This window comes from Oncorhynchus clarkii, chromosome 21 (assembly GCF_045791955.1).
Source record: "Oncorhynchus clarkii lewisi isolate Uvic-CL-2024 chromosome 21, UVic_Ocla_1.0, whole genome shotgun sequence".
Classification (NCBI taxonomy): domain Eukaryota; kingdom Metazoa; phylum Chordata; class Actinopteri; order Salmoniformes; family Salmonidae; genus Oncorhynchus; species Oncorhynchus clarkii.
In genome coordinates, this window is record NC_092167.1 from 1255212 (window position 1) to 1283063 (window position 27852).

General features: G+C 47.1%; 1 protein-coding gene across 1 annotated transcript in view; it reads right to left on the reverse strand.

Moving 5' to 3' along the window:
- Positions 1-5076: 5076 nt before the first annotated feature.
- LOC139379616 (carboxypeptidase M-like) overlaps positions 5077-27852 on the reverse strand; it is a 69382-nt gene continuing 46606 nt past the window's right edge. Inside the window, exons 5-9 of the mRNA XM_071122416.1 lie at positions 17402-17589; positions 15733-15903; positions 14506-14658; positions 9255-9403; positions 5077-5550 (exon numbers count right to left, since the gene is read on the reverse strand). Of these exons, the coding sequence (XP_070978517.1) occupies positions 5296-5550; positions 9255-9403; positions 14506-14658; positions 15733-15903; positions 17402-17589 (916 nt within the window). The 3' untranslated portion in view covers positions 5077-5295. The remainder of the gene's footprint in view (positions 5551-9254; positions 9404-14505; positions 14659-15732; positions 15904-17401; positions 17590-27852) is intronic.

Below are 27852 nucleotides of genomic sequence, written 5' to 3' on the forward strand. Positions count from 1 at the left end.
TCGACGTTGCAGTGATGGGACAAGACTGTTACAGATGTTGACTACGGTGACACGATTTACCAGAATGCATCAGTCACTACTCTTAAACCTTTGGATTCAGTCTAACATAGTGCCATTGGTTTTATCACAGGTGGCAGTTTTAATACTCATCACTATATCCTGTATCTAAAGGTTGTCTGGTCCTCATTAAAGTCCAGTAGATCACTTCCTACCCATCACTACATCCTGTATCTGGTCCTCATTAAAGTCCAGTAGATCACTTCCTACTCATCACTACATCCTGTATCTAAAGGTTGTCTGGTCCTCATTAAAGTCCCGTAGATCACTTCCTTATTCACTTTTTTGTTTGGTTTATAAAGCTCTACTATACATGGTTGGTTAACTCTTTGGAGGTTCCTCGGGTCGCCACCGAATCAGGGAGAATCCGCTTTTAAGTTTTAATGTGCCTCACTGCTGGAACAATTAGCAGAATGAATAATGATTGGATATTCTGGTGCAGTTTAGTGTGTTGGGGACCTAGCTGAGGAATGGAACGTTGTTGTGCTTTTAAAAAAAAACATTTTATTAGACATTGTATTGATTACTGTTTGGTTTCACATCGTTTAAAAAAAAAAATGTTGTAGTACTGTAAATCAGGGCACCCTGGGGGATGAGACCCTGGTCTCATTGGTTTTCCCCTGAATAAATAAATAAAATGACAGATCTGGGTTTATGGTGGTGTGTGGGGTCTGGCTGGTTGCCCAGGCGACTGACGACAGTAGACCTATCCCTGACCTGCAGATCTTTAGGCATAGTGGAGACAGGACTCCACCTGCTGGTAAAAAAAGCTCATAACTATTATCAGAATCTTCATCCGTCCACTACCCATCATCACCTCTCAAGCAAGGTTAATGTGTAGTGTCATGATTTAAGCTACTGATATTGAAGGCGTAACCCGGGACTCGATCCCGGGTCCAGCGACTATCAAGCCAACACATGAATCGCTACATTATATCGGTTAACTTTGACACAACACCTTAAGACATAGCCCACACATGAACAATGTAACCACAGACGTGGATGGGAAAAAAAGACTGGTCCTGAAACATAAATTGACAGATTTAATCATCATCAAGGCACAACAATCATTGTCAGCTGAAAGGTCAAAAGGTCAGTTGATAGATGAGGTAGAACAACACGAGAGGCATCTATATGGACAATATCGTCTCTGTCCCAAATGGCACCCAATCAATTCCCTATATAGTGCACTGCCTTTAACCAGGGCCTATAGGGCTTTGGTAAAATGTAGTGCACTAGGTAGGTAGGGTGGCATTTATGGGTCTACCATCCATCATTACCCATAATGCTTCAGGAAGGTTCTGTTTTTGACAATAACTATAGTGATACAGTCTCCAGTCCACCAGTACAGGTATTGTGATAGTCTTCAGTCCACCAGTACAGGTATTGTGATACGGTCTGGAGAGAGGATATGTTTCAATTTATAGTCTTTTTTTTTGGACCTAGGAATATAGTGTTCTCTGCTGTCTGTGCTGTGTTCTCTGCTGTCTGTGCTGTGTTCTCTGCTGTCTGTGCTGTGTTCTCTGCTGTCTGTGCTGTGTTCTCTGCTGTCTGTGCTGTGTTCTCTGCTGTCTGTGCTGTGCAGTGTGTTCTCTGCTGTCTGTGCTGTGTTCTCTGCTGTCTGTGCTGTGTTCTCTGCTGTCTGTGCTGTGCAGTGTGTTCTCTGCTGTCTGTGCTGTGTTCTCTGCTGTCTGTGCTGTGCAGTGTGTTCTCTGCTGTCTGTGCTGTGCAGTGTGTTCTCTGCTGTCTGTGCTGTGTTCTCTGCTGTCTGTGCTGTGTTCTCTGCTGTCTGTGCTGTGCAGTGTGTTCTCTGCTGTCTGTGCTGTGTTCTCTGCTGTCTGTGCTGTGCAGTGTGTTCTCTGCTGTCTGTGCTGTGCAGTGTGTTCTCTGCTGTCTGTGCTGTGTTCTCTGCTGTCTGTGCTGTGTTCTCTGCTGTCTGTGCTGTGCAGTGTGTTCTCTGCTGTCTGTGCTGTGTTCTCTGCTGTCTGTGCTGTGTTCTCTGCTGTCTGTGCTGTGTTCTCTGCTGTCTCCGCGGTGTTCTCTGCTGTCTGTGCAGTGTTCTCTGCTGTCTGTGCTGTGCAGTGTGTTCTCTGCTGTCTGTGCTGTGTTCTCTGCTGTCTGTGCTGTGTTCTCTGCTGTCTGTGCTGTGTTCTCTGCTGTCTGTGCTGTGCAGTGTGTTCTCTGCTGTCTGTGCTGTGTTCTCTGCTGTCTGTGCTGTGTTCTCTGCTGTCTGTGCTGTGCAGTGTGTTCTCTGCTGTCTGTGCTGTGTTCTCTGCTGTCTGTGCTGTGCAGTGTGTTCTCTGCTGTCTGTGCTGTGCAGTGTGTTCTCTGCTGTCTGTGCTGTGTTCTCTGCTGTCTGTGCTGTGCAGTGTGTTCTCTGCTGTCTGTGCTGTGTTCTCTGCTGTCTGTGCTGTGCAGTGTGTTCTCTGCTGTCTGTGCTGTGTTCTCTGCTGTCTGTGCTGTGCAGTGTGTTCTCTGCTGTCTGTGCTGTGCAGTGTGTTCTCTGCTGTCTGTGCTGTGTTCTCTGCTGTCTGTGCTGTGTTCTCTGCTGTCTGTGCTGTGCAGTGTGTTCTCTGCTGTCTGTGCTGTGTTCTCTGCTGTCTGTGCTGTGTTCTCTGCTGTCTGTGCTGTGTTCTCTGCTGTCTCCGCGGTGTTCTCTGCTGTCTGTGCAGTGTGTTCTCTGCTGTCTGTGCAGTGAGCTCAGGCAGGTCGTCCCTGTGCTGTGCAGTGAGCTCAGGCAGGTCGTCTCTGTGCTGTGCAGTGAGCTCAGGCAGGTCGTCTCTGTGCTGTGCAGTGAGCTCAGGCAGGTCGTCTCTGTGCTGTGGAGTGAGCTCAGGCAGGTCGTCTCTGTGCTGTGCAGTGAGCTCAGGCAGGTTGTCTCTGTGCTGTGCAGTGAGCTCAGGCAGGTCGTCTCTGTGCTGTGCAGTGAGCTCAGGCAGGTCGTCTCTGCTGTGCAGTGAGCTCAGGCAGGTCGTCTCTGTGCTGTGGAGTGAGCTCAGGCAGGTCGTCTCTGCTGTGCAGTGAGCTCAGGCAGGTCGTCTCTGTGCTGTGGAGTGAGCTCAGGCAGGTCGTCTCTGTGCTGTGCAGTGAGCTCAGGCAGGTTGTCTCTGTGCTGTGCAGTGAGCTCAGGCAGGTCGTCTCTGTCTAAAAGTCTTGTCATGTTTGCAGGTAGAGGTGTGATTCCAGGTGTTTGCAGGTAGAGGTGTGATTCCAGGTGTTTGCAGGTAGAGGTGTGATTCCAGGTGTTTGAAGGTAGAGGTGTGATTCCAGGTGTTTGCAGGTAGAGGTGTGATTCCAGGTGTTTGTAGGTGGGCTGGTAGGATCTTAGAGGCACTTCTAGACCTTCTCAACACCTCTCCCTCCCTTACCCCCTGTCCTCAACACCCCTCCCTCCCTTACCCCCTGTCCTCAACACCCCTCCCTCCCTTACCCCCTGTCCTCAACACCCCTCCCTCCCTTACCCCCTGTCCTCAACAACCTTCCTTCCTCCCTTACCCCCTGTCCTCAACAACCCTCCCTCCCTCCTTTACCCCCTGCCCTCAACACCCTTCCCTCCCTTACCCCCTGTCCTCAACACCCCTCCCTTACCCCCTGTCCTCAACACCCCTCCCTTACCCCCTGTCCTCAACACCCCTCCCTTACCCCCTGTCCTCAACACCCCTCCCTTTTCCCCCTGTCCTCAACACCCCTCCCTTTTCCCCCTGTCCTCAACACCCCTCCCTTTCCCCCTGTCCTCAACACCCCTCCCTTTCCCCCTGTCCTCAACACCCCTCCCTTACCCCCTGTCCTCAACACCCCTCCCTTTTCCCCCTGTCCTCAACACCCCTCCCTTTTCCCCCTGTCCTCAACACCCCTCCCTTACCCCCTGTCCTCAACACCCCTCCCTCCCTCCCTTACCCCCTGTCCTCAACACCCCTCCATTACCCCCTGTCCTCAACACCCCTCCATTACCCCCTGTCCTCAACACCCCTCCCTTTTCCCCCTGTCCTCAACACCCCTCCCTTTTCCCCCTGTCCTCAACACCCCTCCCTTACCCCCTGTCCTCAACACCCCTCCCTCCCTCCCTTACCCCCTGTCCTCAACACCCCTCCATTACCCCCTGTCCTCAACACCCCTCCCTTACCCCCTGTCCTCAACACCCCTCCATTACCCCCTGTCCTCAACACCCCTCCCTTACCCCCTGTCCTCAACACCCCTACCTTTTCCCCCTGTCCTCAACACCCCTCCCTTTTCCCCCTGTTCTCAACACCCCTCCCTTTTCCCCCTGTCCTCAACACCCCTCCCTTTCCCCCTGTCCTTAACACCCCTCCCTTTCCCCCTGTCCTCAACACCCCTCCCTTTCCCCCTGTCCTCAACACCCCTCCCTTTTCCCCCTGTCCTCAACACCCCTCCCTTTCCCCCTGTCCTCAACACCCCTCCCTTTCCCCCTGTCCTCAACACCCCTCCCTTTCCCCCTGTCCTCAACACCCCTGCCTTTCCCCCTGTCCTCAACACCCCTCCCTTACCCCCTGTCCTCAACACCCCTCCCTTACCCCCTGTCCTCAACACCCCTCCCTCCCTTACACCTTGACTTTAGTCTCTTCTTCTCAGCTTGGCATGGCAGATTGCTGGCATGGCAGATTGCTGGCATGGCAGATTCCTGGCATGGCAGATTGCTGGCATGGCAGATTGCTGGCATGGCAGATTCCTGGCATGGCAGATTGCTGGCATGGCAGATTGCTGGCATGGCAGATTTCTGGCATGGCAGATTCCTGGCATGGCAGATTGCTGGCATGGCAGATTGCTGGCATGGCAGATTGCCGGCATGGCAGATTGCCGGCATGGCAGATTGCCGGCATGGCAGATTGCCGGCATGGCAGATTGCCGGCATGGCAGATTGCCGGCATGGCAGATTGCCGGCATGGCAGATTGCTGGCATGGCAGTAATTGCTTTCTTTCAGCACAATATTTTTTTTTAAAAACTAAAAAAAGCATCAATACAAAACATTACATTTTTTAAAAACACAAAATGGCTCACGTGTTTGTGCAAGGTAGAGCAATGAGAAGTGTTACGAGAAAATATATATAGGATTTTCTTTGTTTATACAAAAATACTGAAGAAGAAAAAAAAGAGAATGTCTCTGGACTGGGAGTCAGCCAGTCTGTCTGTCTCCATGGATACGTCCCAAATGGCACCCTATCCCCTATATAGTGCACTACTTTAATAAGGTTCCATTTGGGACGCGGCCCGTCTCTCGGTCACAGTAACATGGTATCCCGGAGAACCAGGAGAACCAGGAGGAGGGTGACCCCCGAGGGGCCCAGGCTGGGAGAGTGGCCACCCAGGGGCCTCCAGACCTGGGGCGGGGTGCAGGACTGGGTGGGGCGGCTGGGGCCAGGGGTGGCGGCTGCGGACCTCTGCAGCTGGAAGTTGTGGACGAGGGCCGAGAATGAGTCGGGACCGTACGGGACCGTCAACGTCTCCGTCAACACCTGGTGGCCCGGGAACGTCACCTGTCGATCACATCGATCCATTAGTTCATGTATTGATCAATTATTACAATGTTGAGTAAACTTCACACACAGGCAAATATGTCAATCACATTGATTGATTTGATACTATTGATTGATTGATTCATACCCAGCTGTATACCAACTAAAGATACAGTATTGTACTGTAGATTGATGTATACCAACTAAAGATACAGTATTGTACTGTAGATTGATGTATACCCAGCTGTATACCAACTAAAGATACAGTATTGTACTGTAGATTGATTCATACCCAGCTGTATACCAACTAAATATACAGTATTGTACTGTAGATTGATTCATACCCAGCTGTATACCAACTAAAGATACAGTATTGTACTGTAGATTGATTCATACCCAGCTGTATACCAACTAAAGAGTATTGTACTGGAGATCAAGAGTCTATTCCGTCTGAACAGATGGGATGAATATAATAAAAGGATAAAACATTTTTATTCTCATGGTTTCACAATATCTCTGTTGTTGTTAAATGTTCTGGTGCTTTCTCTGAGCCGTCTGTCGGAGGAACGGTTGTTATCTGTCCGTTGATCAGATGTTTACTGGAGACTGTGGGAGATGTGGGACCTCATACGTGCTACTGCACCACACCACCCGGGAGGACCACCCACGTGGCTTTGTATGAGCTGGTTCAAAATAAAAACACTGAGAAACAGTCATTGAGGCCGTGTCCAAAACGGCACCCTATTCCCTTTATAGAGTGCACTACTTTTGGATTTAGAGCCCATAGGATTGTCTCACTCTAGACTGTGTCTGAAACGGCACCCTAATCCATATATAGTGCACTACTTTTTGACCTAGAGCCCATAGGATTGTCTCACTCTAGACTGTGTCCTACACGGCACCCTAATCCATATATAGTGCACTACTTTTGACCAAAGCCCCATGTCCTCTCCATGCCACTTAGAGACAGTTGACCCTCCACCCTCTTTGGTTTATTTGAGAGAAGTTAAATAATTCCTATCGGTCCCAGTCTAATCTCAGTGTTGTATTTAGGGAGGGGGGAGAGGGAGGAGGAGGGGGGGTCAAACAGCAAACATGCATCCAACCAGTTTGTAGAGTCACAAGTTTGATGAAGTCATTGCGTGCTAGGAATATGGGACCAAATACTCCACTTTTGACTACTTTAATACACATAGGAGGTACATTTGTCCAAATGCTTATGAGACAGGCAGTTAACCCACTGTTCCTAGGCAGTTAACCCACTGTTCCTAGGCAGTTAACCCACTGTTCCTAGGCAGTTAACCCACTGTTCCTAGGCCAGTTAACCCACTGTTCCTAGGCAGTTAACCCACTGTCCCTAGGCAGTTAACCCACTGTTCCTAGGCAGTTAACCCCACTGTTCCTAGGCAGTTAACCCCACTGTTCCTAGGCAGTTAACCCACTGTTCCTAGGCAGTTAACCCACTGTTCCTAGGCAGTTAACCCACTGTTCCTAGGCCAGTTAACCCACTGTTCCTAGGCAGTTAACCCACAGTCCCTAGGCAGTTAACCCACTGTTCCTAGGCAGTTAACCCCACTGTTCCTAGGCAGTTAACCCACTGTTCCTAGGCAGTTAACCCACTGTTCCTAGGCAGTTAACCCCACTGTTCCTAGGCAGTTAACCCACTGTTCCTAGGCAGTTAACCCACTGTTCCTAGGCAGTTAACCCACTGTTCCTAGACCAGTTAACCCCACTGTTCCTAGACCAGTTAACCCACTGTCCCTAGGCAGTTAACCCACTGTTCCTAGGCAGTTAACCCCACTGTTCCTAGACCAGTTAACCCCACTGTTCCTAGACCAGTTAACCCACTGTTCCTAGACCAGTTAACCCACTGTTCCTAGGCAGTTAACCCACTGTTCCTAGGCAGTTAACCCCACTGTTCCTAGACCAGTTAACCCACTGTTCCTAGGCAGTTAACCCCACTGTTCCTAGACCAGTTAACCCACTGTTCCTAGACCAGTTAACCCACTGTTCCTAGGCAGTTAACCCACTGTTCCTAGGCAGTTAACCCACTGTTCCTAGACCAGTTAACCCACTGTTCCTAGGCCAGTTAACCCACTGTTCCTAGGCAGTTAACCCACTGTTCCTAGGCAGTTAACCCACTGTTCCTAGACCAGTTAACCCACTGTTCCTAGGCCAGTTAACCCACTGTTCCTAGGCAGTTAACCCCACTGTTCCTAGGCAGTTAATCCACTGTTCCTAGACCAGTTAACCCACTGTTCCTAGGCAGTTAACCCACTGTTCCTAGGCAGTTAACCCACTGTTCCTAGACCAGTTAACCCACTGTTCCTAGGCAGTTAACCCCACTGTTCCTAGGCAGTTAACCCACTGTTCCTAGACCAGTTAACCCACTGTTCCTAGACCAGTTAACCCACTGTTCCTAGACCAGTTAACCCACTGTTCCTAGACCAGTTAACCCACTGTTCCTAGACCAGTTAACCCACTGTTCCTAGACCAGTTAACCCCACTGTTCCTAGACCAGTTAACCCACTGTTCCTAGACCGTCATTGAAGATAATAATTTGTTCTTAACTAACTTGCCTAGTTAAATAAAGGTTAAAAACATTTTTAAAAGACCTTCTGAAGAAACATATAACAGAGCCCTATAAAATCTATTATTTTTATTAAAATATAAATGGGATTTTCTAAAATCCACAACAATGTTTCAAACCACATCAGGAGACCACTTTTGAGGTCTGGGAAATGTTTAGAAAATGTTCAGTTTTGGGGTATCGTTCCCCTTTAATTCCCCTGTGCACCCCAACGAGGCTGCTGTTTAGTGGTGTTTTTCTAGCACACGTGTGATGGTAGAGTTGGCTAAACAAATGACCCACCGGACTGAATCAAATAATCATGATATAATTATGCCAGGAAGGCAATAGGCTACTTTGTAGTTAACATTTTAATTGAGAAGGGTTTTTTTGGGAAAGCCTTTCCATCTACCAGAAGACTGTTGTCGTTTTATTAGCATCATCGCTAACAGCTACACCGAGTGGTAGACGGGAACACACAGACGGGGGAATTCTCGATGCCGGTTCAGAAACTTGAAAGAAATACGAATCACTGACACATTCTGTTCACGTCTTATTATAAACGTGGTCAAATTAATACATTTAGTTGATTTCCTACTATATTCCATATATTTTTGAATTAGTGTTGAATTCCGTGTTATTGTCTAGATTCCGTGATTCAGCGTTCTTCGCATCACAGATTTTTAAATCGGACCCTAAATAAAAAAAGTGCTTTCATTTCTAAACGTTAAAACAAATATGTATGAAAATACCCTCAAATAAAAAGGTGACATTTTGTACATTCGCCTCATATGAAACATTTTTATCTCAAATCCAAAATGTTGGGAGTAATAGAGCCAAATTAAAAGTTTTAGCTTCACTGTCCAAATAAATAACTACCACCCAGATACACAGACCGGTCCCAAATGACACCCTATTTCCTATATATATATATAGGAAATAGGGTGTCATTTGTGGAATAGGGCTCTGGTCAAAAGTAGTGCACTACATAGGAAATAGGGTGCCATTTGAGACAGCAGCAGTAGTTGAATAAACCTAAACTATCAGTACTACCACCAGAGGGTGCTGTCTCACCCTAAAGGTGTAGTTGCCTGGCAGCAGCAGTAGTTGAATAAACCTAAACTATCAGTACTACCACCAGAGGGTGCTGTCTCACCCTAAAGGTGTAGTTGCCTGGCAGCAGCAGTCTGTAGTATTCTCCATGGCGGTCGGTTCTGAAGGGACAGAGGTTCTGTCTCCCCTCCACCTCCACCAGAGCATTCTGTAATGGGTTTCCCTCCGCGTCCAACACCTGCCCTTTCACACCTAGAGACACACACACACACACACACACACACACACACACACACACACACACACACACACACACACACACACACACACACACACACACACACACACACACAGCAGGACGGAAGGAGAGAAAGACAATCAACACCAACCAAGCCAATTGGTTCTTCATTTAGCAACGGTCGTCCAAATTGTTAAAAAGGTTATAAATAAACATTGTAATAAATAGAACAGTTGAACAACGGATGAAATTCCTCCAAAACTCCATCAGGTATCGACTGGATTATATAGCACATAAAACATTTGTCAACATTTGACAATATGTCACATTTTACTTTTATTTTCTTAGCATGCACTTCATATGCACATTTTATAATGGTATCTGGTATTTAAATATATGTTAAAATAAAGAAAAGTACATATGCCTCATTTGCATAAACACACGAGGTAATTTGCATATGCGAATAAATTAACCTAAGTGGAACTGGCCTGCAACCACCAAACACTAGCTCTGTCTAAGCCTACCTGCTCGGTCTCGACAGCCTCATTCATTACTGTTGTCGAGTTCTGTTGCATAATTCATCAACATGTTGCGTCACTAGCAGGATAGCCTCAGATTAAAGATCAACAGGCTTGGCTCTAGATCACATCTATCTAAACAGACATGATATCACTATCATCGCAGTGTTCATTTTCAGGAAGTTGCTTTCATTTCAGCTCATCTAATTTGTAAACATAAAAAAAAACGACAGGAACAAGCAAAGGGTATGAAAGATTCACAGGAGTAAAATGAAATGAATCAATCCAGCGAGATTTAAATGTCAAGTGGATTTCGACCCCTCCCCCTCACACACAGGAAATATATCCTCAGGTGGGCGGAGCTTGCGCGCTGCTACTCAATTGTCCGGCTGTTAGTTAGACGATACCCCATTAACTATTCAGAAAAGGGCGGAGTTTCCTCCTTCTTAACTTTACTGGAATGAATGAACCCTTCGTCGCCCTATTCTGTGTTTACCTCGACACAACACAGGAGAACAGTCAGTCTATTCTGTGTTTACCTCGACACAACACAGGAGAACAGTCAGTCTATTCTGTGTTTACCCCGACACAACACAGGAGAACAGTCAGACTATTCTGCGTTTACCTCGACACAACACAGGAGAACAGTCAGACTATTCTGTGTTTACCTCGACACAACACAGGAGAACAGTCAGACTATTCTGTGTTTACCTTGACACAACACAGGAGAACAGTCACCCTATTCTGTGTTTACCTCGACACAACACAGGAGAACAGTCACCCTATTCTGTGTTTACCTCGACACAACACAGGAGAACAGTCACCCTATTCTGTGTTTACCTCGACACAACACAGGAGAACAGTCAGACTATTCTGTGTTTACCTCGACACAACACAGGAGAACAGTCAGACTATTCTAGAAAAGCTTTTGACTGGACTACAGGGGGAGCTTCTGTTGGTTAATTAATATGATCTTTTAGCCAGGGTCACATTACAGTGGTGATTGTTGTGATGTCAGTTGAAGCACCAAGCATCACACAGACTCTCCCCGTGCATCCTAAATGGCACCCTATTCCCTATATAGTGCACTACTTTACACCGTGACAACTGACCTGGACCAGGAGTCATCCCAGGGTAGAAGACCATGATGACTGACCTGGACCAGGAGTCATCCCAGGGTAGACCGTGATGACTGACCTGGACCAGGAGTCATCCCAGGGTAGACCGTGATGACTGACCTGGACCAGGAGTCGTCCCAGGGTAGAAGACCGTGATGACTGACCTGGACCAGGAGTCATCCCAGGGTAGACCGTGATGACTGACCCGGACAAGGAGTCATCCCAGGGTAGACCGTGACAACTGACCTGGACCAGGAGTCATCCCAGGGTAGACCGTGATGACTGACCTGGACCAGGAGTCATCCCCGGGTAGACCGTGATGACTGACCGGACCAGGAGTCGTCCCAAGGTAGACAGTGATGACTGACCTGGACCAGGAGTCATCCCAGGGTAGACCGTGATGACTGACCTGGACCAGGAGTCATCCCAGGGTAGACCGTGATGACTGACCCGGACCAGGAGTCATCCCAGGGTAGACCGTGATGACTGACCCGCACCAGGAGTTATCCAAGGGTAGACCGTGATGACTGACCTGGGCCAGGAGTCATCTAAGGGTAGACCGTGATGACTGACCCGGACCAGGAGTCATCTCAGGGTAGACCGTGATGACTGACCCGGACCAGGAGTCATCCCAAGGTAGACCGTGATGACTGACCCGGACCAGGAGTCATCCCAGGGTAGACCATGATGACTGACCTGGACCAGGAGTCATCCCAGGGTAGACCATTGTTGTGAGATCTGATCTGTAGATCTATTTTAGTGCCTGGGGGCTTTTCAGCATGTGACATAACATTGGGATTTTATTTTTACAGAATTATTTTAAGCTTACACAAGCTTCTGTTGGTTAATTAATATGATCTTTTAGCCAGGGTCACATTACAGTGGTGATTGTTGTGATGTCAGTTGAAGCACCAAGCATCACACAGACTCTCCCCGTGCATCCTAAATGGCACCCTATTCCCTATATAGTGCACTACTTTACACCGTGACAACTGACCTGGACCAGGAGTCATCCCAGGGTAGAAGACCATGATGACTGACCTGGACCAGGAGTCATCCCAGGGTAGACCGTGATGACTGACCTGGACCAGGAGTCATCCCAGGGTAGACCGTGATGACTGACCTGGACCAGGAGTCGTCCCAGGGTAGAAGACCGTGATGACTGACCTGGACCAGGAGTCATCCCAGGGTAGACCGTGATGACTGACCCGGACAAGGAGTCATCCCAGGGTAGACCGTGACAACTGACCTGGACCAGGAGTCATCCCAGGGTAGACCGTGATGACTGACCTGGACCAGGAGTCATCCCAGGGTAGACCGTGATGACTGACCGGACCAGGAGTCGTCCCAAGGTAGACAGTGATGACTGACCTGGACCAGGAGTCATCCCAGGGTAGACCGTGATGACTGACCTGGACCAGGAGTCATCCCAGGGTAGACCGTGATGACTGACCCGGACCAGGAGTCATCCCAGGGTAGACCGTGATGACTGACCCGCACCAGGAGTTATCCAAGGGTAGACCGTGATGACTGACCTGGGCCAGGAGTCATCTAAGGGTAGACCGTGATGACTGACCCGGACCAGGAGTCATCTCAGGGTAGACCGTGATGACTGACCCGGACCAGGAGTCATCCCAAGGTAGACCGTGATGACTGACCCGGACCAGGAGTCATCCCAGGGTAGACCATGATGACTGACCTGGACCAGGAGTCATCCCAGGGTAGACCATTGTTGTGAGATCTGATCTGTAGATCTATTTTAGTGCCTGGGGGCTTTTCAGCATGTGACATAACATTGGGATTTTTTTTTTACAGAATTATTTTAAGCTTACATTCAATATCCACATATCTTGAATGAATCGTTTAACCTTACCGATTCTTACCTAAATGAATCTTACTACCTAAACGATTCTTACCTAAATGAATCATTCTACCATTGAAATGATCAAGCCACCACTTGGTAGTGAAACACTGTACAGAAGTATTGATTGATTTGATTGTATTTACGATAGACAGCGTGGTACTAACCCACGATAGACAGCGTGGTACTAACCCAGGACAGACAGCGTGGTACTAACCCACGATAGACAGCGTGGTACTGACCCACGATAGACAACGTGGTACTAACCCGCGACAGACAACGTGGTACTAACCCGCGACAGACAGCTTGGTACTAACCCACGACAGAGACAGCGTGGTACTAACCCACGACAGACAACGTGGTACTATCCCGCGACAGACAGCGTGGTACTAACCCACGATAGACAGAGTGGTACTAACCCACGATAGACAGCGTGGTACTAACCCACGATAGACAGCGTGGTACTAACCCACGATAGACAGCGTGGTACTAACCCACGACAGACAGCGTGGTACTAACCCACAACAGACAGCGTGGTACTAACCCACGACAGACAGCGTGGTACTAACCCACGATATTCAGCGTGGTACTAACCCACGATAGACAGCGTGGTACTAACCCACGACAGACAGCGTGGTACTAACCCACGATAGACAGCGTGGTACTAACCCACGATAGACAGCGTGGTACTAACCCACGATAGACAGCGTGGTACTAACCCACGATAGACAGCGTGGTACTAACCCACGATAGACAGCGTTGGACTAACCCACGATAGACAGCGTGGTACTAACCCACGATAGACAGCGTGGTACTAACCCACGATAGACAGCGTGGTACTAACCCACGATAGACAGAGTGGTACTAACCCACGATAGACAGAGTGGTACTAACCCACGATAGACAGCGTGGTACTAACCCACGATAGACAGCGTGGTACTAACCCACGATAGACAGAGTGGTACTAACCCACGATAGACAGAGTGGTACTAACCCACGATAGACAGCGTGGTACTAACCCACGATAGACAGCGTGGTACTAACCCACGATAGTCAGCATGGTACTGACCCGTGACAGACAGTGTGGTACTAACCCACGATAGACAGTGTGGTACTAACCCACGATAGACAGTGTGGTACTAACCCACGACAGACAGCGTGGTACTAACCCACGATAGACAGCGTGGTACTAACCCACGATAGACAACGTGGTACTAACCCGTGACAGACAGCTTGGTACTAACCCACGATAGACAGCGTGGTACTAACCCACGATAGACAGCGTGGTACTAACCCACGATAGACAGCGTGGTACTAACCCACGATAGACAGCGTGGTACTAAACTGCGATAGACAGCGTGGTACTAACCCACGACAGACAGTGTGGTATTAACCCATGACAGACAGCGTGGTACTAACCCACGATAGACAGCGTGGTACTAAACTGCGATAGACAGCGTGGTACTAAACTGCGATAGACAGCGTGGTACTAACCCACGATAGACAGCGTGGTACTAAACTGCGATAGACAGCGTGGTACTAAACTGCGACAGACAGCGTGGTACTAACCCACGATAGACAGCGTGGTACTAACCCACGATAGACAGCGTGGTACTGACCCAGATGGACCTGTTGCATGTATGCCAGCAGCGCGGCCCGGTTGGCGTCCCAGAGCCCAGGCAGATCACTCTCTGGAGGGTATTTACAACAGGACAGCTCCAAGGTGATCTCTAGACACTGGCCCCACACGTAGTTATAGTCCTGCATCCCTCCTAGGAAACAGATAGAAAAACATGAAACTGAGCCAGACTGGAGCCATAATGGTGCTCGTCACTGCACCAGTCACTGTAGTCCATTAGACCAGTATCCTAGGAAACGGATAGAAAAACATGAAACTGAGCCAGACTAGAGCCATAATGGTGCTCGTCACTGCACCAGTCACTGTAGTCCATTAGACCAGTATCCTAGGAAACAGATAGAAAAACATGAAACTGAGCCAGACTAGAGCCATAATGGTGCTCGTCACTGCACCAGTCACTGTAGTCTATTAGACCAGTATCCTAGGAAACGGATAGAAAAACATGAAACTGAGCCAGACTAGAGCCATAATGGTGCTCGTCACTGCACCAGTCACTGTAGTCTATTAGACCAGTATCCTAGGAAACGGATAGAAAAACATGAAACTGAGCCAGACTAGAGCCATAATGGTGCTCGTCACTGTAGTCTATTAGACCAGTATCCTAGGAAACGGACAGAAAAACATGAAACTGAGCCAGACTAGAGCCATAATGGTGCTCGTCACTGTAGTCTATTAGACCAGTATCCTAGGAAACGGATAGAAAAACATGAAACTGAGCCAGACAAGAGCCATAATGGTGCTCGTCACTGCACCAGTCACTGTAGTCTATTAGACCAGTTTCTATAGGGTGGGACAGGGACATAATGACTGAATGGACATGTGCAGTTCTATATGTATTCTACACTGAGATGATGCGGAACACACCGGAACATTTACATAAATCTCCCATTGACATCAATGATCGGATGTCTTATCAACTCTGCTAAATCTTAACCCAATATCTCCAGGGTTGATGACAACACGGACAAGTTGACCCAGCGAAAGGTCATGTATGGACGGACAGTCGTGGTCAAAAGTTTTGAGAATGACACAAATATTCATTTTCACAACACGACTGTACACGTGACCTCTAGTATTAGTACTGTAGCGAATTAGTCCCGTGGTTTGAACTTTGAACCCGGGGGAGGGGGGGGGGAGCTTGCGACTATCAACCCAACACCCTTAACTATTACCCCAGATCTGTAAACTGATAGATTTACTGACTGACCTGGTAGAGGGTACCAGTAGTAGCCGTTGGTGATGCCCTCCTTAAAGTCCTTGGAGTCGTAACAGTGGTCTCCCTTGTGCATCTGGCTGTGGGTGTAGGAGTAGGTCTTAGCCAGCTGGATCAACACGTCGTTGTCGGGGGCAACACTGGATCCACTCTGCAGCTCACTACCTGTGTGACAACACAACACGTCAACCTGTTCCCTATATAGTACACTACTTTAGACCAGAGCCCTATTCCCTATATAGTACACTACTTTAGACCAGAGCCCTATTCCCTATATAGCACACTACTATAGACCAGAGCCCTATTCCCTATATAGTACACTACTTTAGGCCAGAGCCCTATTCCCTATATAGTACCCTACTTTAGACCAGAGCCCTATTCCCTATATAGTGCACTACTTTAGACCAGAGCCGTAGTCCCTATATAGTACACTACTATAGACCAGAGCCCTATTCCCTATATAGTGAACTACTATAGACCAGAGCCCTATTCCCTATATAGTGCACTACTATAGACCAGAACCCTATTCCCTATTAAGTGCACTACTTTAGACCAGAGCCCTATTCCCTATTTAGTACACTACTTTAGACCAGAGCCCTATTCCCTATATAGTACACTACTTTAGACCAGAGCCCTATTCCCTATATAGTGCACTACTTTAGACCAGAGCCCTATTCTATAGTACACTACTTTAGACCAGAGCCCTATTCCCTATATAGTTCACAACTATAGACCAGAGCCCTATTCCCTATATAGTACACTACTTTAGACCAGAGCCCTATTCCCTATATAGTACACTACTTTAGACCAGAGCCCTATTCCCTATATAGTACACAACTAGACCAGAGCCCTATACCCTATATAGTTCACTACTATAGACCAGGAACCTATTCCCTATATAGTGCACTACTTTAGACCAGAGTCCTATTCCCTATAGAGTGCACTACTTTAGACCAGAGCCCTATTCCCTATATAGTACACTACTTTAGACCTGGGCTATTTGGGACACAATGGAGACATAACCAATATTGATGTGATTGACTGATTGGTTGATCTATTGATCTCTTGACAGGGACACCTGTTGTTACTCTGTAGTCATTCTAGTAGTCTCTATATTAGACACCTGTTGATTCTCTACTCTGTAGTCATTCTAGTAGTCTCTATATTAGACACCCGTTGTTACTCTGTAGTCATTCTAGTAGTCTCTATATTAGACAACTGTTGTTACTCTACTCTGTAGTCATTCTAGTAGTCTCTATATTAGACAACTGTTGATTCTCTGTAGTCATTCTAGTAGTCTCTATATTAGACACCTGTTGTTACTCTGTAGTCATTCTAGTAGTCTCTATATTAGACACCTGTTGTTACTCTGTAGTCAGTCTAGTAGTCTCTATATTGTTACTCTACTCTGTAGTCATTCTAGTAGTCTCTATATTGGGATATATATATATATATATATTGGGGCGGCAGGGTAGCCTAGTGGTTAGAGTGTTGGACTAGTAACCCGAAAGGTTGCAAGTTCATATCCCCAAGCTGATAAGGTACAAATCTGTCGTTCTCATTGAAAATAAGAATTTGTTCTTAACTGACTTTCCTAGTTAAATAAAAATAAATAAATTGGGATCACTCAGTCTCTCTCTCTGTGTGTGATGGTGTAAAGTACCTCCATTGCTGTTGTCGTAGGGGTAGCTGGCCACCACAGCCCCACCGTGCAGGTTGGCCGACAGGACGAAGCTCTCAGTCTTCAGCCAGTCCATAATGGCTCTCACCTCCATCTCTCTCATTCCACTCTCCTTCTTAGAGAAGGCATCTGGGAAGTTCCTGTTCAGATCGATGCCGTTCTTATTGAACCTGTCAGGGATCCATATGACAAAATACAGAATATTAAGTTCACTAGGTACCGACCAAATAAAATACAATTTTATTTGTCACATGCGCCGAATACAACAGGTGTATACAACAGGACCTTAGTGAAATGCTGAATACAACAGGTGTAGGTAGACCTTAGTGAAATGCTGAATACAACAGGTGTAGTAGACCTTACAGTGAAATGCTGAATACAACAGGTGTAGGTAGACCTCACAGTGAAATGCTGAATACAACATGTGTAGTAGACCTCACAGTGAAATGCTGAATACAACAGGTGTAGTAGACCTCACAGTGAAATGCTGAATACAACAGGTGTAGTAGACCTCACAGTGAAATGCTGAATACAACAGGTGTAGTAGACCTTACAGTGAAATGCTGAATACAACAGGTGTAGTAGACCTTACAGTGAAATGCTGAATACAACAGGTGTAGTAGACCTCACAGTGAAATGCTGAATACAACAGGTGTAGGGAAACCTTAGTGAAATGCTGAATACAACAGGTGTAGTAGACCTCACAGTGAAATGCTGAATACAACAGGTGTAGGTAGACCTTAGTGAAATGCTGAATACAACAGGTATAGTAGACCTTAGTGAAATGCTGAATACAACAGGTGTAGTAGACCTTAGTGAAATGCTGAATACAACAGGTGTAGGTAGACCTTAGTGAAATGCTGAATACAACAGGTGTAGTAGACCTCACAGTGAAATGCTGAATACAACAGGTGTAGTAGACCTTAGTGAAATGCTGAATACAACAGGTGTAGTAGACCTTAGTGAAATGCTGAATACAACAGGTGTAGTAGACCTCACAGTGAAATGCTGAATACAACAGGTGTAGTAGACCTCACAGTGAAATGCTGAATACAACAGGTGTAATAGACCTCACAGTGAAATGCTGAATACAACAGGTGTAGTAGACCTTAGTGAAATGCTGAATACAACAGGTGTAGGTAGACCTTACAGTGAAATGCTGAATACAACAGGTGTAGTAGACCTTACAGTGAAATGCTGAATACAACAGGTGTAGGTAGACCTTACAGTGAAATGCTGAATACAACAGGTGTAGGTAGACCTTAGTGAAATGCTGAATACAACAGGTGTAGGTAGACCTTAGTGAAATGCTGAATACAACAGGTGTAGGTAGACCTTAGTGAAATGCTGAATACAACAGGTGTAGGTAGACCTTAGTGAAATGCTGAATACAACAGGTGTAGGTAGACCTTACAGTGAAATGCTGAATACAACAGGTGTAGGTAGACCTTAGTGAAATGCTGAATACAACAGGTGTAGGTAGACCTTAGTGAAATGCTGAATACAACAGGTGTAGGTAGACCTTAGTGAAATGCTGAATACAACAGGTGTAGGTAGACCTTAGTGAAATGCTTCCTTACAAGCCCTTAACCAAAGAAAATACCAACAACAAAAAATAAGAGATAAGAATAACAAATAATTAAATAGCAGCAGTAAATGACAATAGTGGGGCGAAATACGGTACAGAGTCAATGTGGAGGCTAAATACAGGGTATTACGGTACAGAGTCAATGTGGAGGTTATATACAGGGGGTACCGATACAGAGTCAATGTGGAGGCTATATACAGGGGGTACCGGTACAGAGTCAATGTGGAGGCTCTATACAGGGGGTACCGGTACAGAGTCAATGTGGAGGCTATATACAGGGTATTACGGTAAAGAGTCAATGTGGAGGTTATATACAGGGGGTACCGGTACAGAGTCAATGTGGAGGCTATATACAGGGGGTACCGGTACAGAGTCAATGTGGAGGCTATATACAGGGTATTACGGTACAGAGTCAATGTGGAGGCTATATACAGGGGGTACCGATACAGAGTCAATGTGGAGGTTATATACAGGGTATTACGGTACAGAGTCAATGTGGAGGTTATATACAGGGGGTACCGGTACAGAGTCAATGTGGAGGCTATATACAGGGTATTACGGTACAGAGTCAATGTGGAGGTTATATACAGGGGGTACCGATACAGAGTCAATGTGGAGGCTATATACAGGGTATTACGGTACAGAGTCAATGTGGAGGTTATATACAGGGGGTACCGGTACAGAGTCAATGTGGAGGCTATATACAGGGGGTACCGATACAGAGTCAATGTGGAGGCTATATACAGGGTATTACGGTACAGAGTCTATGTGGAGGTTATATACAGGGGGTACCGGTACAGAGTCAATGTGGAGGCTATATGCAGGAGGTACCGGTACAGAGTCAATGTGGAGGCTATATACAGGAGGTACCGGTACAGAGTCAGTGTGCGGGGGCACTGGTATTGAGGTAATATGTACATGTAGGTGGAGTTATTAAAGTAACTATGCATAGATAATAACAGAGAGTAGCAGCAGTTTAAAATGGGGGGGAGGGGGCAATGCAAATAGGCTGGGTAGTCATTTGATTAGCTGTTCAGTAGTCTTATGGCTTGGGGGTAGAAGCTATTAAGGGGCCTCTTGGACCTAGACTTGGCGCTCAGGTACCACTTGCTGTAGCAGAGAGAACAGTCTATGACTAGGGTGGCTGGAGTCTGACAATTTGTAGGGCCTTCCTCTGCCATCGCCTGGTATAGAGGTCCTGGATGGCAGGAAGCTTGGCCCCGGTGATGTACTGGACCGTATGCACTACCCTCTGTAGTGCCTTGCGGTCGGAGGCCGAGCTGTTGCCATACCAGGCAGTGATGGTGCAGCTGTAGAACCTTTTGAGGATCTGAGGACTCATGCCAAATCTTTTTAGTCTCCTGAGGGGGAGTAGATTTTGTCGTGCCCTCTTCACGACTGTCTTGGTGTGCATGGACCATGTTAGTTTGTTGGTGATGTGGACGCCAAGGAACTTGAAACTCTCAACCTCCTCCACTGCAGCTCGTCGATGAGAATGGAGGCGTGCTCTGTCCTCCTTTTCCTGTAGTCCACAATCATCTCCTTTGTCTTGATCACGTTGAGGGAGAGGTTGTTGTCCAGGCACCACACGGCCAGGTCTCTGACCTCCTCCCTATAGGCTGTCTCATAGCTGTTGGTGATCCGGCCTACCACTGTTGTGTCATCAGCAAACTTAATGATGGTGTTGGAGTCGTGCCTGGCCGTGCAGTCATGAGTGAACAGGGAGTACAGAAGGGGACTGAGCACGCACCCCTGAGGGGCTCCAGTGTTGAGGACCAGCGTGGCGGATGTGTCTGTTACCTACCCTTACCACCTGGGGGTGGCCCGTCAGGAAGTCCAGGATCCAGTTGCAGAGGGAGGTGTTTAGTCACAGGGTCCTTATCTTAGTGATGAGCTTTGAGGGCACTATGGTGTTGAACGCTGAGCTGTAGTCAATCAATAGCATTCTCACATAGGTGTTCCTTTTGTCCAGGTGGGAAAGGGCAGTGTGAAGTGCAATAGAGATTGCATCATCTGTGGATCTGTTGGTGCGGTATGCAAATTGGAGTGGGTCTAGGGTTTCTGGGATAATGGTGTTGATGTGAGCCATGACCAGCCTTTCAAAGCATTTCATGGCTACAGACGTGAGTGCTACGGGTCGGTAGTCATTAAGGCAGGTTACCTTAGTGTTCTTGGGCACAGGGACTATGGTGGTCTGCTTGAAACATGTTGGTATTACAGACTCAGACAGGGAGAGGTTAAAATTGTCAGTGAAGACACTTGCCAGTTGGTCAGCGCATGCTCGGAGTACACGTCCTGGTAATCCATCTGGCCCTGCGGTCTTGAATGTTGACCTGTTGAAAAGGTCTTACTCACATCGGCTGCGGAGAGCATGATCACACAGTCATCCGGAACAGCTGATGCTCTCATGCATGTTACTTGCCTCGAAGCGAGCATAGAAGTTATTTAGCTTGTCTGGTAGGATTGTGTCACCGGGTAGCTCTCGGCTGTGCTTCCCTTTGTAGTCTGTAATAGTTTGCAGGCCCTGCCACATCCGATGAGTATCAGAGCCGGTGTAGTACGATTCAATCTTAGTCCTGTATTGATGCTTTGCCTGTTTGATGGTTCGTCACAGGGCATAGCGGGATTTCCTATAAGCTTCTGGGTTAGAGTCCCGCTCCTTGAAAGCGGCAGCTCTGAGCCTTTAGCTCAGTGGAATGTTGCCTGTAAATCCATGGTTTCTGGTTGGGGTATGTACGTACAGTCACTGTGGGAACGACGTCCTCGATGACCTTTTTGATGAAGCCAGTAACTGATGTGGTGTATTCCTCAATGCCATCGGAAGAATCCAGTCTGTGATAGCAAAACAGTCCTGTAGTTTAGCATCTGCTTCATCTGAACACTTTTTTTTATAGACAGAGTCACTGGTGCTTCCTGCTTTAATTTTTGCTTGTAAGCAGGATATAATTATGGTCAGATTTACCAAATGGAGGGAGAGGGAGAGCTTTGTACGCGTCTCTGTGTGTGGAGTGAAGGTGGTCAAGAATTGTTTTTCCTTCTGTTTGCACATTTAACATTCTGATTAGGTAAAACTGATTTAAGTTTCCCTGCATTAAAGTCCCCGGCCACTAGGAGCGCCACCTCTGGATGAACATTTTCCTGTTTGCTCATGGCGGAGTACAGCTCATTGAGTGCGGTTTTAGTGCCTGCATCGGTCTGTGGTGGTATGTAGACAGCTACGAAATATACAGATGAAAACTCTCTAGGTAGATAGTGTGGTCTACAGCTTATCATGAGATACTCTACCTCAGGCGAGCAAAACCTCGAGACGTCCTTAGATATCGTGCACCAGCTGTTGTTTACGTAAATGCATAGGCCCCGGCCGCGTTTCTTAAAAGAGGCTGCTGTCCTGTCCTGACGATAGAGTGTATAACCCGCCAGCTGTATGTTAATGCCTTCGTTCAGACATGGATCTCGTTAAGGGTTATATCGTTTCAGAGTTGGAATGTTTTAGTTCAAGTTCAGGTTTATCCCCCCCCCCACAGAGTTATCAGTATGAGATCCATGGGGCATGGTTTATCCCCCCCCCCCGCCACAGAGTCATCAGTATGAGATCCATGGGACATGGTTTATCCCCCCCACAGAGTCATCAGTATAAGATCCACGGGGCATGGTTTATTCCCCCCCACAGAGCCAACACACCTCTCTCTCTCTCTCTCTCTCTCGCCCTCTCTTTGCTCTGCGAAGACTTTCAGAGCACTGATATCCCATTCAGTGTGATCAGACCATTCCTTATTTAAAAACAGTCATTGGTCCATTCATAAGATTCAGGCAGAGAGCTCGAATTGAAATTCTGTGGTCGCTGTTTACCCAGTGGCATCCTGCCGCATTGAAAGATGACGAGCGAGGATACGAAACAGTCACTCACCGTACAGACTAAGGTGGCCCTATACCAAACAGGTCAATCACCGTATAGACTAAGGTGACCCTATACCAAACAGTCACTCACCGTACCGACTAAGGTGGCCCTATACCAAACAGTCACTCACCGTACCGACTAAGGTGGACCTATACCAAACAGTCACTCACCGTACAGACTAAGGTGGATCTATACCAAACAGGTCACTCACCGTACAGACTAAGGTGGCCCTATACCAAACAGTCACTCACCGTACAGACTAAGGTGGACCTATACCAAACAGTCACTCACCGTATCGACTAAGGTGGACCTATACCAAACAATCACTCATTGTATAGACTAAGGTGGACCTATACCAAACAGGTCACTCACCGTACAGACTAAGGTGGCCCAATACCAAACAGTCACTCACCGTAAAGACTAAGGTGGATCTATACCAAACAGGTCACTCACCGTACAGACTAAGGTGGCCCAATACCAAACAGTCACTCACCGTAAAGACTAAGGTGGACCTATACCAAACAGTCACTCATTGTACAGACTAAGTTGGATCTATACCAAACAGTCACTCACCGTAAAGACTAAGGTGGACCTATACCAAACAGTCACTCATTGTACAGACTAAGTTGGATCTATACCAAACAGTCACTCACCGCACAGACTAAGGTGGACCTATACCAAACCACTGTCATGCTACTGTTCTCTCTCTCTCTCTCTGCTCTGTGATGACATTCACAGTGACTTAAGACCTCCAACACCATCCAGTAACATCGTTCGAGCGTCTTCAGGTCTTAGTGAGGAGATACATAAATCAAATGTCGGTCCCATTCATGAGGTTCAGGACCAGTCGCGGCCTTGATTCAAATTCCTACTGTTTATCTCTGCGTCCCAAATAACACACTATTCCCTATATAGTGCACTACTGTTGACCAGTGCATGGCCACTATATAGGAAAATGTGACGCTGTGAGTCGAGAAGCAGGTGAAAACGTTGAATAGAACAACAAACGAGACAGCGTTAAAGGGGAGGTATAGGTATTAACACAGGGACAATACTGACTGAGGAATGAACGTAAGAGAGGGACAGATAAAGGGGAGGTAATTTGGTCCAGGTGTGAATCATGATGATCTACAGGTGTGAATCATGGTGATCTACAGGTGTGAATCATGATGATCTACAGGTGTGAATCATGATGATCTACAGGTGTGAATCATGATGATCTACAGGTGTGAATCATGATGATCCACAGGTGTGCGTAATGATGATCTACAGGTGTGCGTAATGATGATCTACAGGTGTGCGTAATGATGATCTACAGGTGTGAATCATGATGATCTACAGGTGTGAATCATGATGATCTACAGGTGTGAATCATGATGATCTACAGGTGTGATTAATAATGATCTACAGGTGTGAATCATGATGATCTACAGGTATGAATCATAATGATCTACAGGTGTGAATCATGATGATCCACAGGTGTGAATCATGATGATCTACAGGTGTGCGTAATGATGAGTACCATGTGTGCGTAATGATGAGTGCCAGGTGTGCGTAATGATGAGTGCCAGGTGTGCGTAATGATGAGTGCCAGGTGTACGTAATGATGAGTGCCAGGTGTGCGTAATGATGAGTGCCAGGTATACGTAATGATGAGTGCCAGGTGTGAATCATGATGATCTACAGGTGTGAATCATGATGATCTACAGGTGTGAATCATGATGATCTACAGGTGTGAATCATGATGATCTACAGGTGTGAATCTTGATGATCTACAGGTGTGCGTAATGATGATCTACAGGTGTGCGTAATGATGATCTACAGGTGTGCGTAATGATGATCTACAGGTGTGAATCATGATGATCTACAGGTGTGAATCATGATGATCTACAGGTGTGAATCATGATGATCTACAGGTGTGATTAATAATGATCTACAGGTGTGAATCATGATGATCTACAGGTATGAATCATAATGATCTACAGGTGTGAATCATGATGATCTACAGGTGTGCGTAATGATGAGTACCATGTGTGCGTAATGATGAGTGCCAGGTGTGCGTAATGATGAGTGCCAGGTGTGCGTAATGATGAGTGCCAGGTGTACGTAATGATGAGTGCCAGGTGTGCGTAATGATGAGTGCCAGGTATACGTAATGATGAGTGCCAGGTGTGAATCATGATGATCTACAGGTGTGAATCATGATGATCTACAGGTGTGAATCATGATGATCTACAGGTGTGAATCATGATGATCTACAGGTGTGAATCTTGATGATCTACAGGTGTGCGTAATGATGATCTACAGGTGTGCGTAATGATGATCTACAGGTGTGAATCATGATGATCTACAGGTGTGAATCATGATGATCTACAGGTGTGAATCATGATGATCTACAGGTGTGATTAATAATGATCTACAGGTGTGAATCATGATGATCTACAGGTATGAATCATAATGATCTACAGGTGTGAATCATGATGATCCACAGGTGTGAATCATGATGATCTACAGGTGTGCGTAATGATGAGTACCATGTGTGCGTAATGATGAGTGCCAGGTGTGCGTAATGATGAGTGCCAGGTGTGCGTAATGATGAGTGCCAGGTGTACGTAATGATGAGTGCCAGGTGTGCGTAATGATGAGTGCCAGGTATACGTAATGATGAGTGCCAGGTGTGAATCATGATGATCTACAGGGGTGCGTAATGATGAGTGCCAGGTATACGTAATGATGAGTGCCAGGTGTGAATCATGATGATCTACAGGTGTGCGTAATGATGATCTACAGGTGTGCGTAATGATGATCTACAGGTGTGAATCATGATGATCTACAGGTGTGCGTAATGATGATCTACATGTGTGCGTAATGATGATCTACAGGTGTGCGTAATGATGATCTACAGGTGTGAATATTGATGATCTACAGGTGTGCGTAATGATGATCTACAGGTGTGCGTAATGATGATCTACAGGTGTGCGTAATGATGATCTACAGGTGTGCGTAATGATGATCTACAGGTGTGCGTAATGATGATCTACAGGTCTGCGTAATGATGATCTACAGGTGTGCGTAATGAAGAATCCAAGGACCAGTGGTTAGTAATCAGGCGACGTCAAACGCCGGAGGGGAGGAGCAAGAGGTGTCGACGTGGCAGGAATAGGGGGCCATTTGTGACACAAGCCAGGGGTAAAAGGAGAAGGAAGGAGGCTCAGAGCGGAGGAGGAGGAGGAAGTGCCAGGATGTTTGCTGAACTCGTCAATGCGTGACCGGGGCGGGATGTGTGGGGCATTTGGTAAACATTATAAGGCTATCTCAACCCCCCCCTTCCCCTTTACTCCACATCTCCCAGAGCACAGAGAGCTCTTTATCCCCCCTCTGCCTCTCAAGGAGGGGAACACAGCTCGGCTACAGTCAAGAGAAGAAGAAGACATTGCAGTCTGATTCACTCCCAGGCCGTGTCTCTACATCAGGGAAGAAGAAGACATGATTCACTCCCAGGCCGTGTCTCTACATCAGGGAAGAAGAAGACATGATTCACTCCCAGGCTGTGTCTCTACATCAGGGAAGAAGAAGACATGATTCACTCCCAGGCCGTGTCTCTACATCAGGGAAGAAGAAGACATGATTCATTCCCAGGCCGTGTCTCTACATCAGGGAAGAAGAAGACATGATTCACTCCCAGGCCGTGTCTCTACATCAGGGAAGAAGAAGACATGATTCACTCCCAGGCCGTGTCTCTACATCAGGGAAGAAGAAGACATGATTCACTCCCAGGCCGTGTCTCTACATCAGGGAAGAAGAAGACATGATTCACTCCCAGGCTGTGTCTCTACATCAGGGAAGAAGAAGACATGATTCACTCCCAGGCCGTGTCTCTACATCAGGGAAGAAGAAGACATGATTCATTCCCAGGCCGTGTCTCTACATCAGGGAAGAAGAAGACATGATTCACTCCCAGGCCGTGTCTCTACATCAGGGAAGAAGAAGACATGATTCACTCCCAGGCCGTGTCTCTACATCAGGGAAGAAGAAGACATGATTCACTCCCAGGCCGTGTCTCTACATCAGGGAAGAAGAAGACATGATTCACTCCCAGGCCGTGTCTCTACATCAGGGAAGAAGAAGACATGATTCACTCCCAGGCCGTGTCTCTATATCAGGGAAGAAGAAACCAATGCAGTTTGATTTACTCCCAGGTCGCGTCTCTACATCAGGGAGCTTCAACTCTTTTTTGACCAGGGACCCCCTTCCAGGAAAATTGGCGACCCGGGGGCCCCTATCATACCTTAACAAAGTTATTATTATTTTATTTTATATTTTATCTGTCTGGCCTGTGTGGCTACCCTGCCTGGTTTAATCGGTATGGCCGGTGTGGCTGACTGCCTGGTTTATCTGTCTGGCCGGTGTGGCTGACTGCCTGGTTTATCTGTCTAGCCTACCTCAGTCAGGCAGGCTGAGGTAGGCTGATAGAAACCCTGTAGCCTAATTCTGAATCAACTCCTGTACTTGTTCACTACCTCTCAAGGAGGTAGTGCACTCATTCCTTATCCTCCAAGTGTACACTTGTTCACTACCCCTCAAGAATGTAAAAAGCATTGTCTTGGCATTAATATTAAGTCTAGTATATTATTAATTCCTATTTCAACCCAATGCTTTTAAAAACACTTGATGGGGGACGGAACTAGTGCACACATGGGGAGAGGGGAGAGTCAGGATCTGGCCTCTGCAGCAGGTCAGCACAGGCTGCCTGACCTTGATGGGGATGGAACTAGTGCACACATGGGGAGAGGGGAGAGTCAGGATCTGGCCTCTGCAGCGGGTCAGCACAGGCTGCCTGACCTTTCAGCAAATGGCCAGTAGGAAATATCCCAGATTGTGCCTTTTACAGTGCTTAAAAACACAGCACGACCAGGTCACACACACACACACAGCACGACCAGGTCT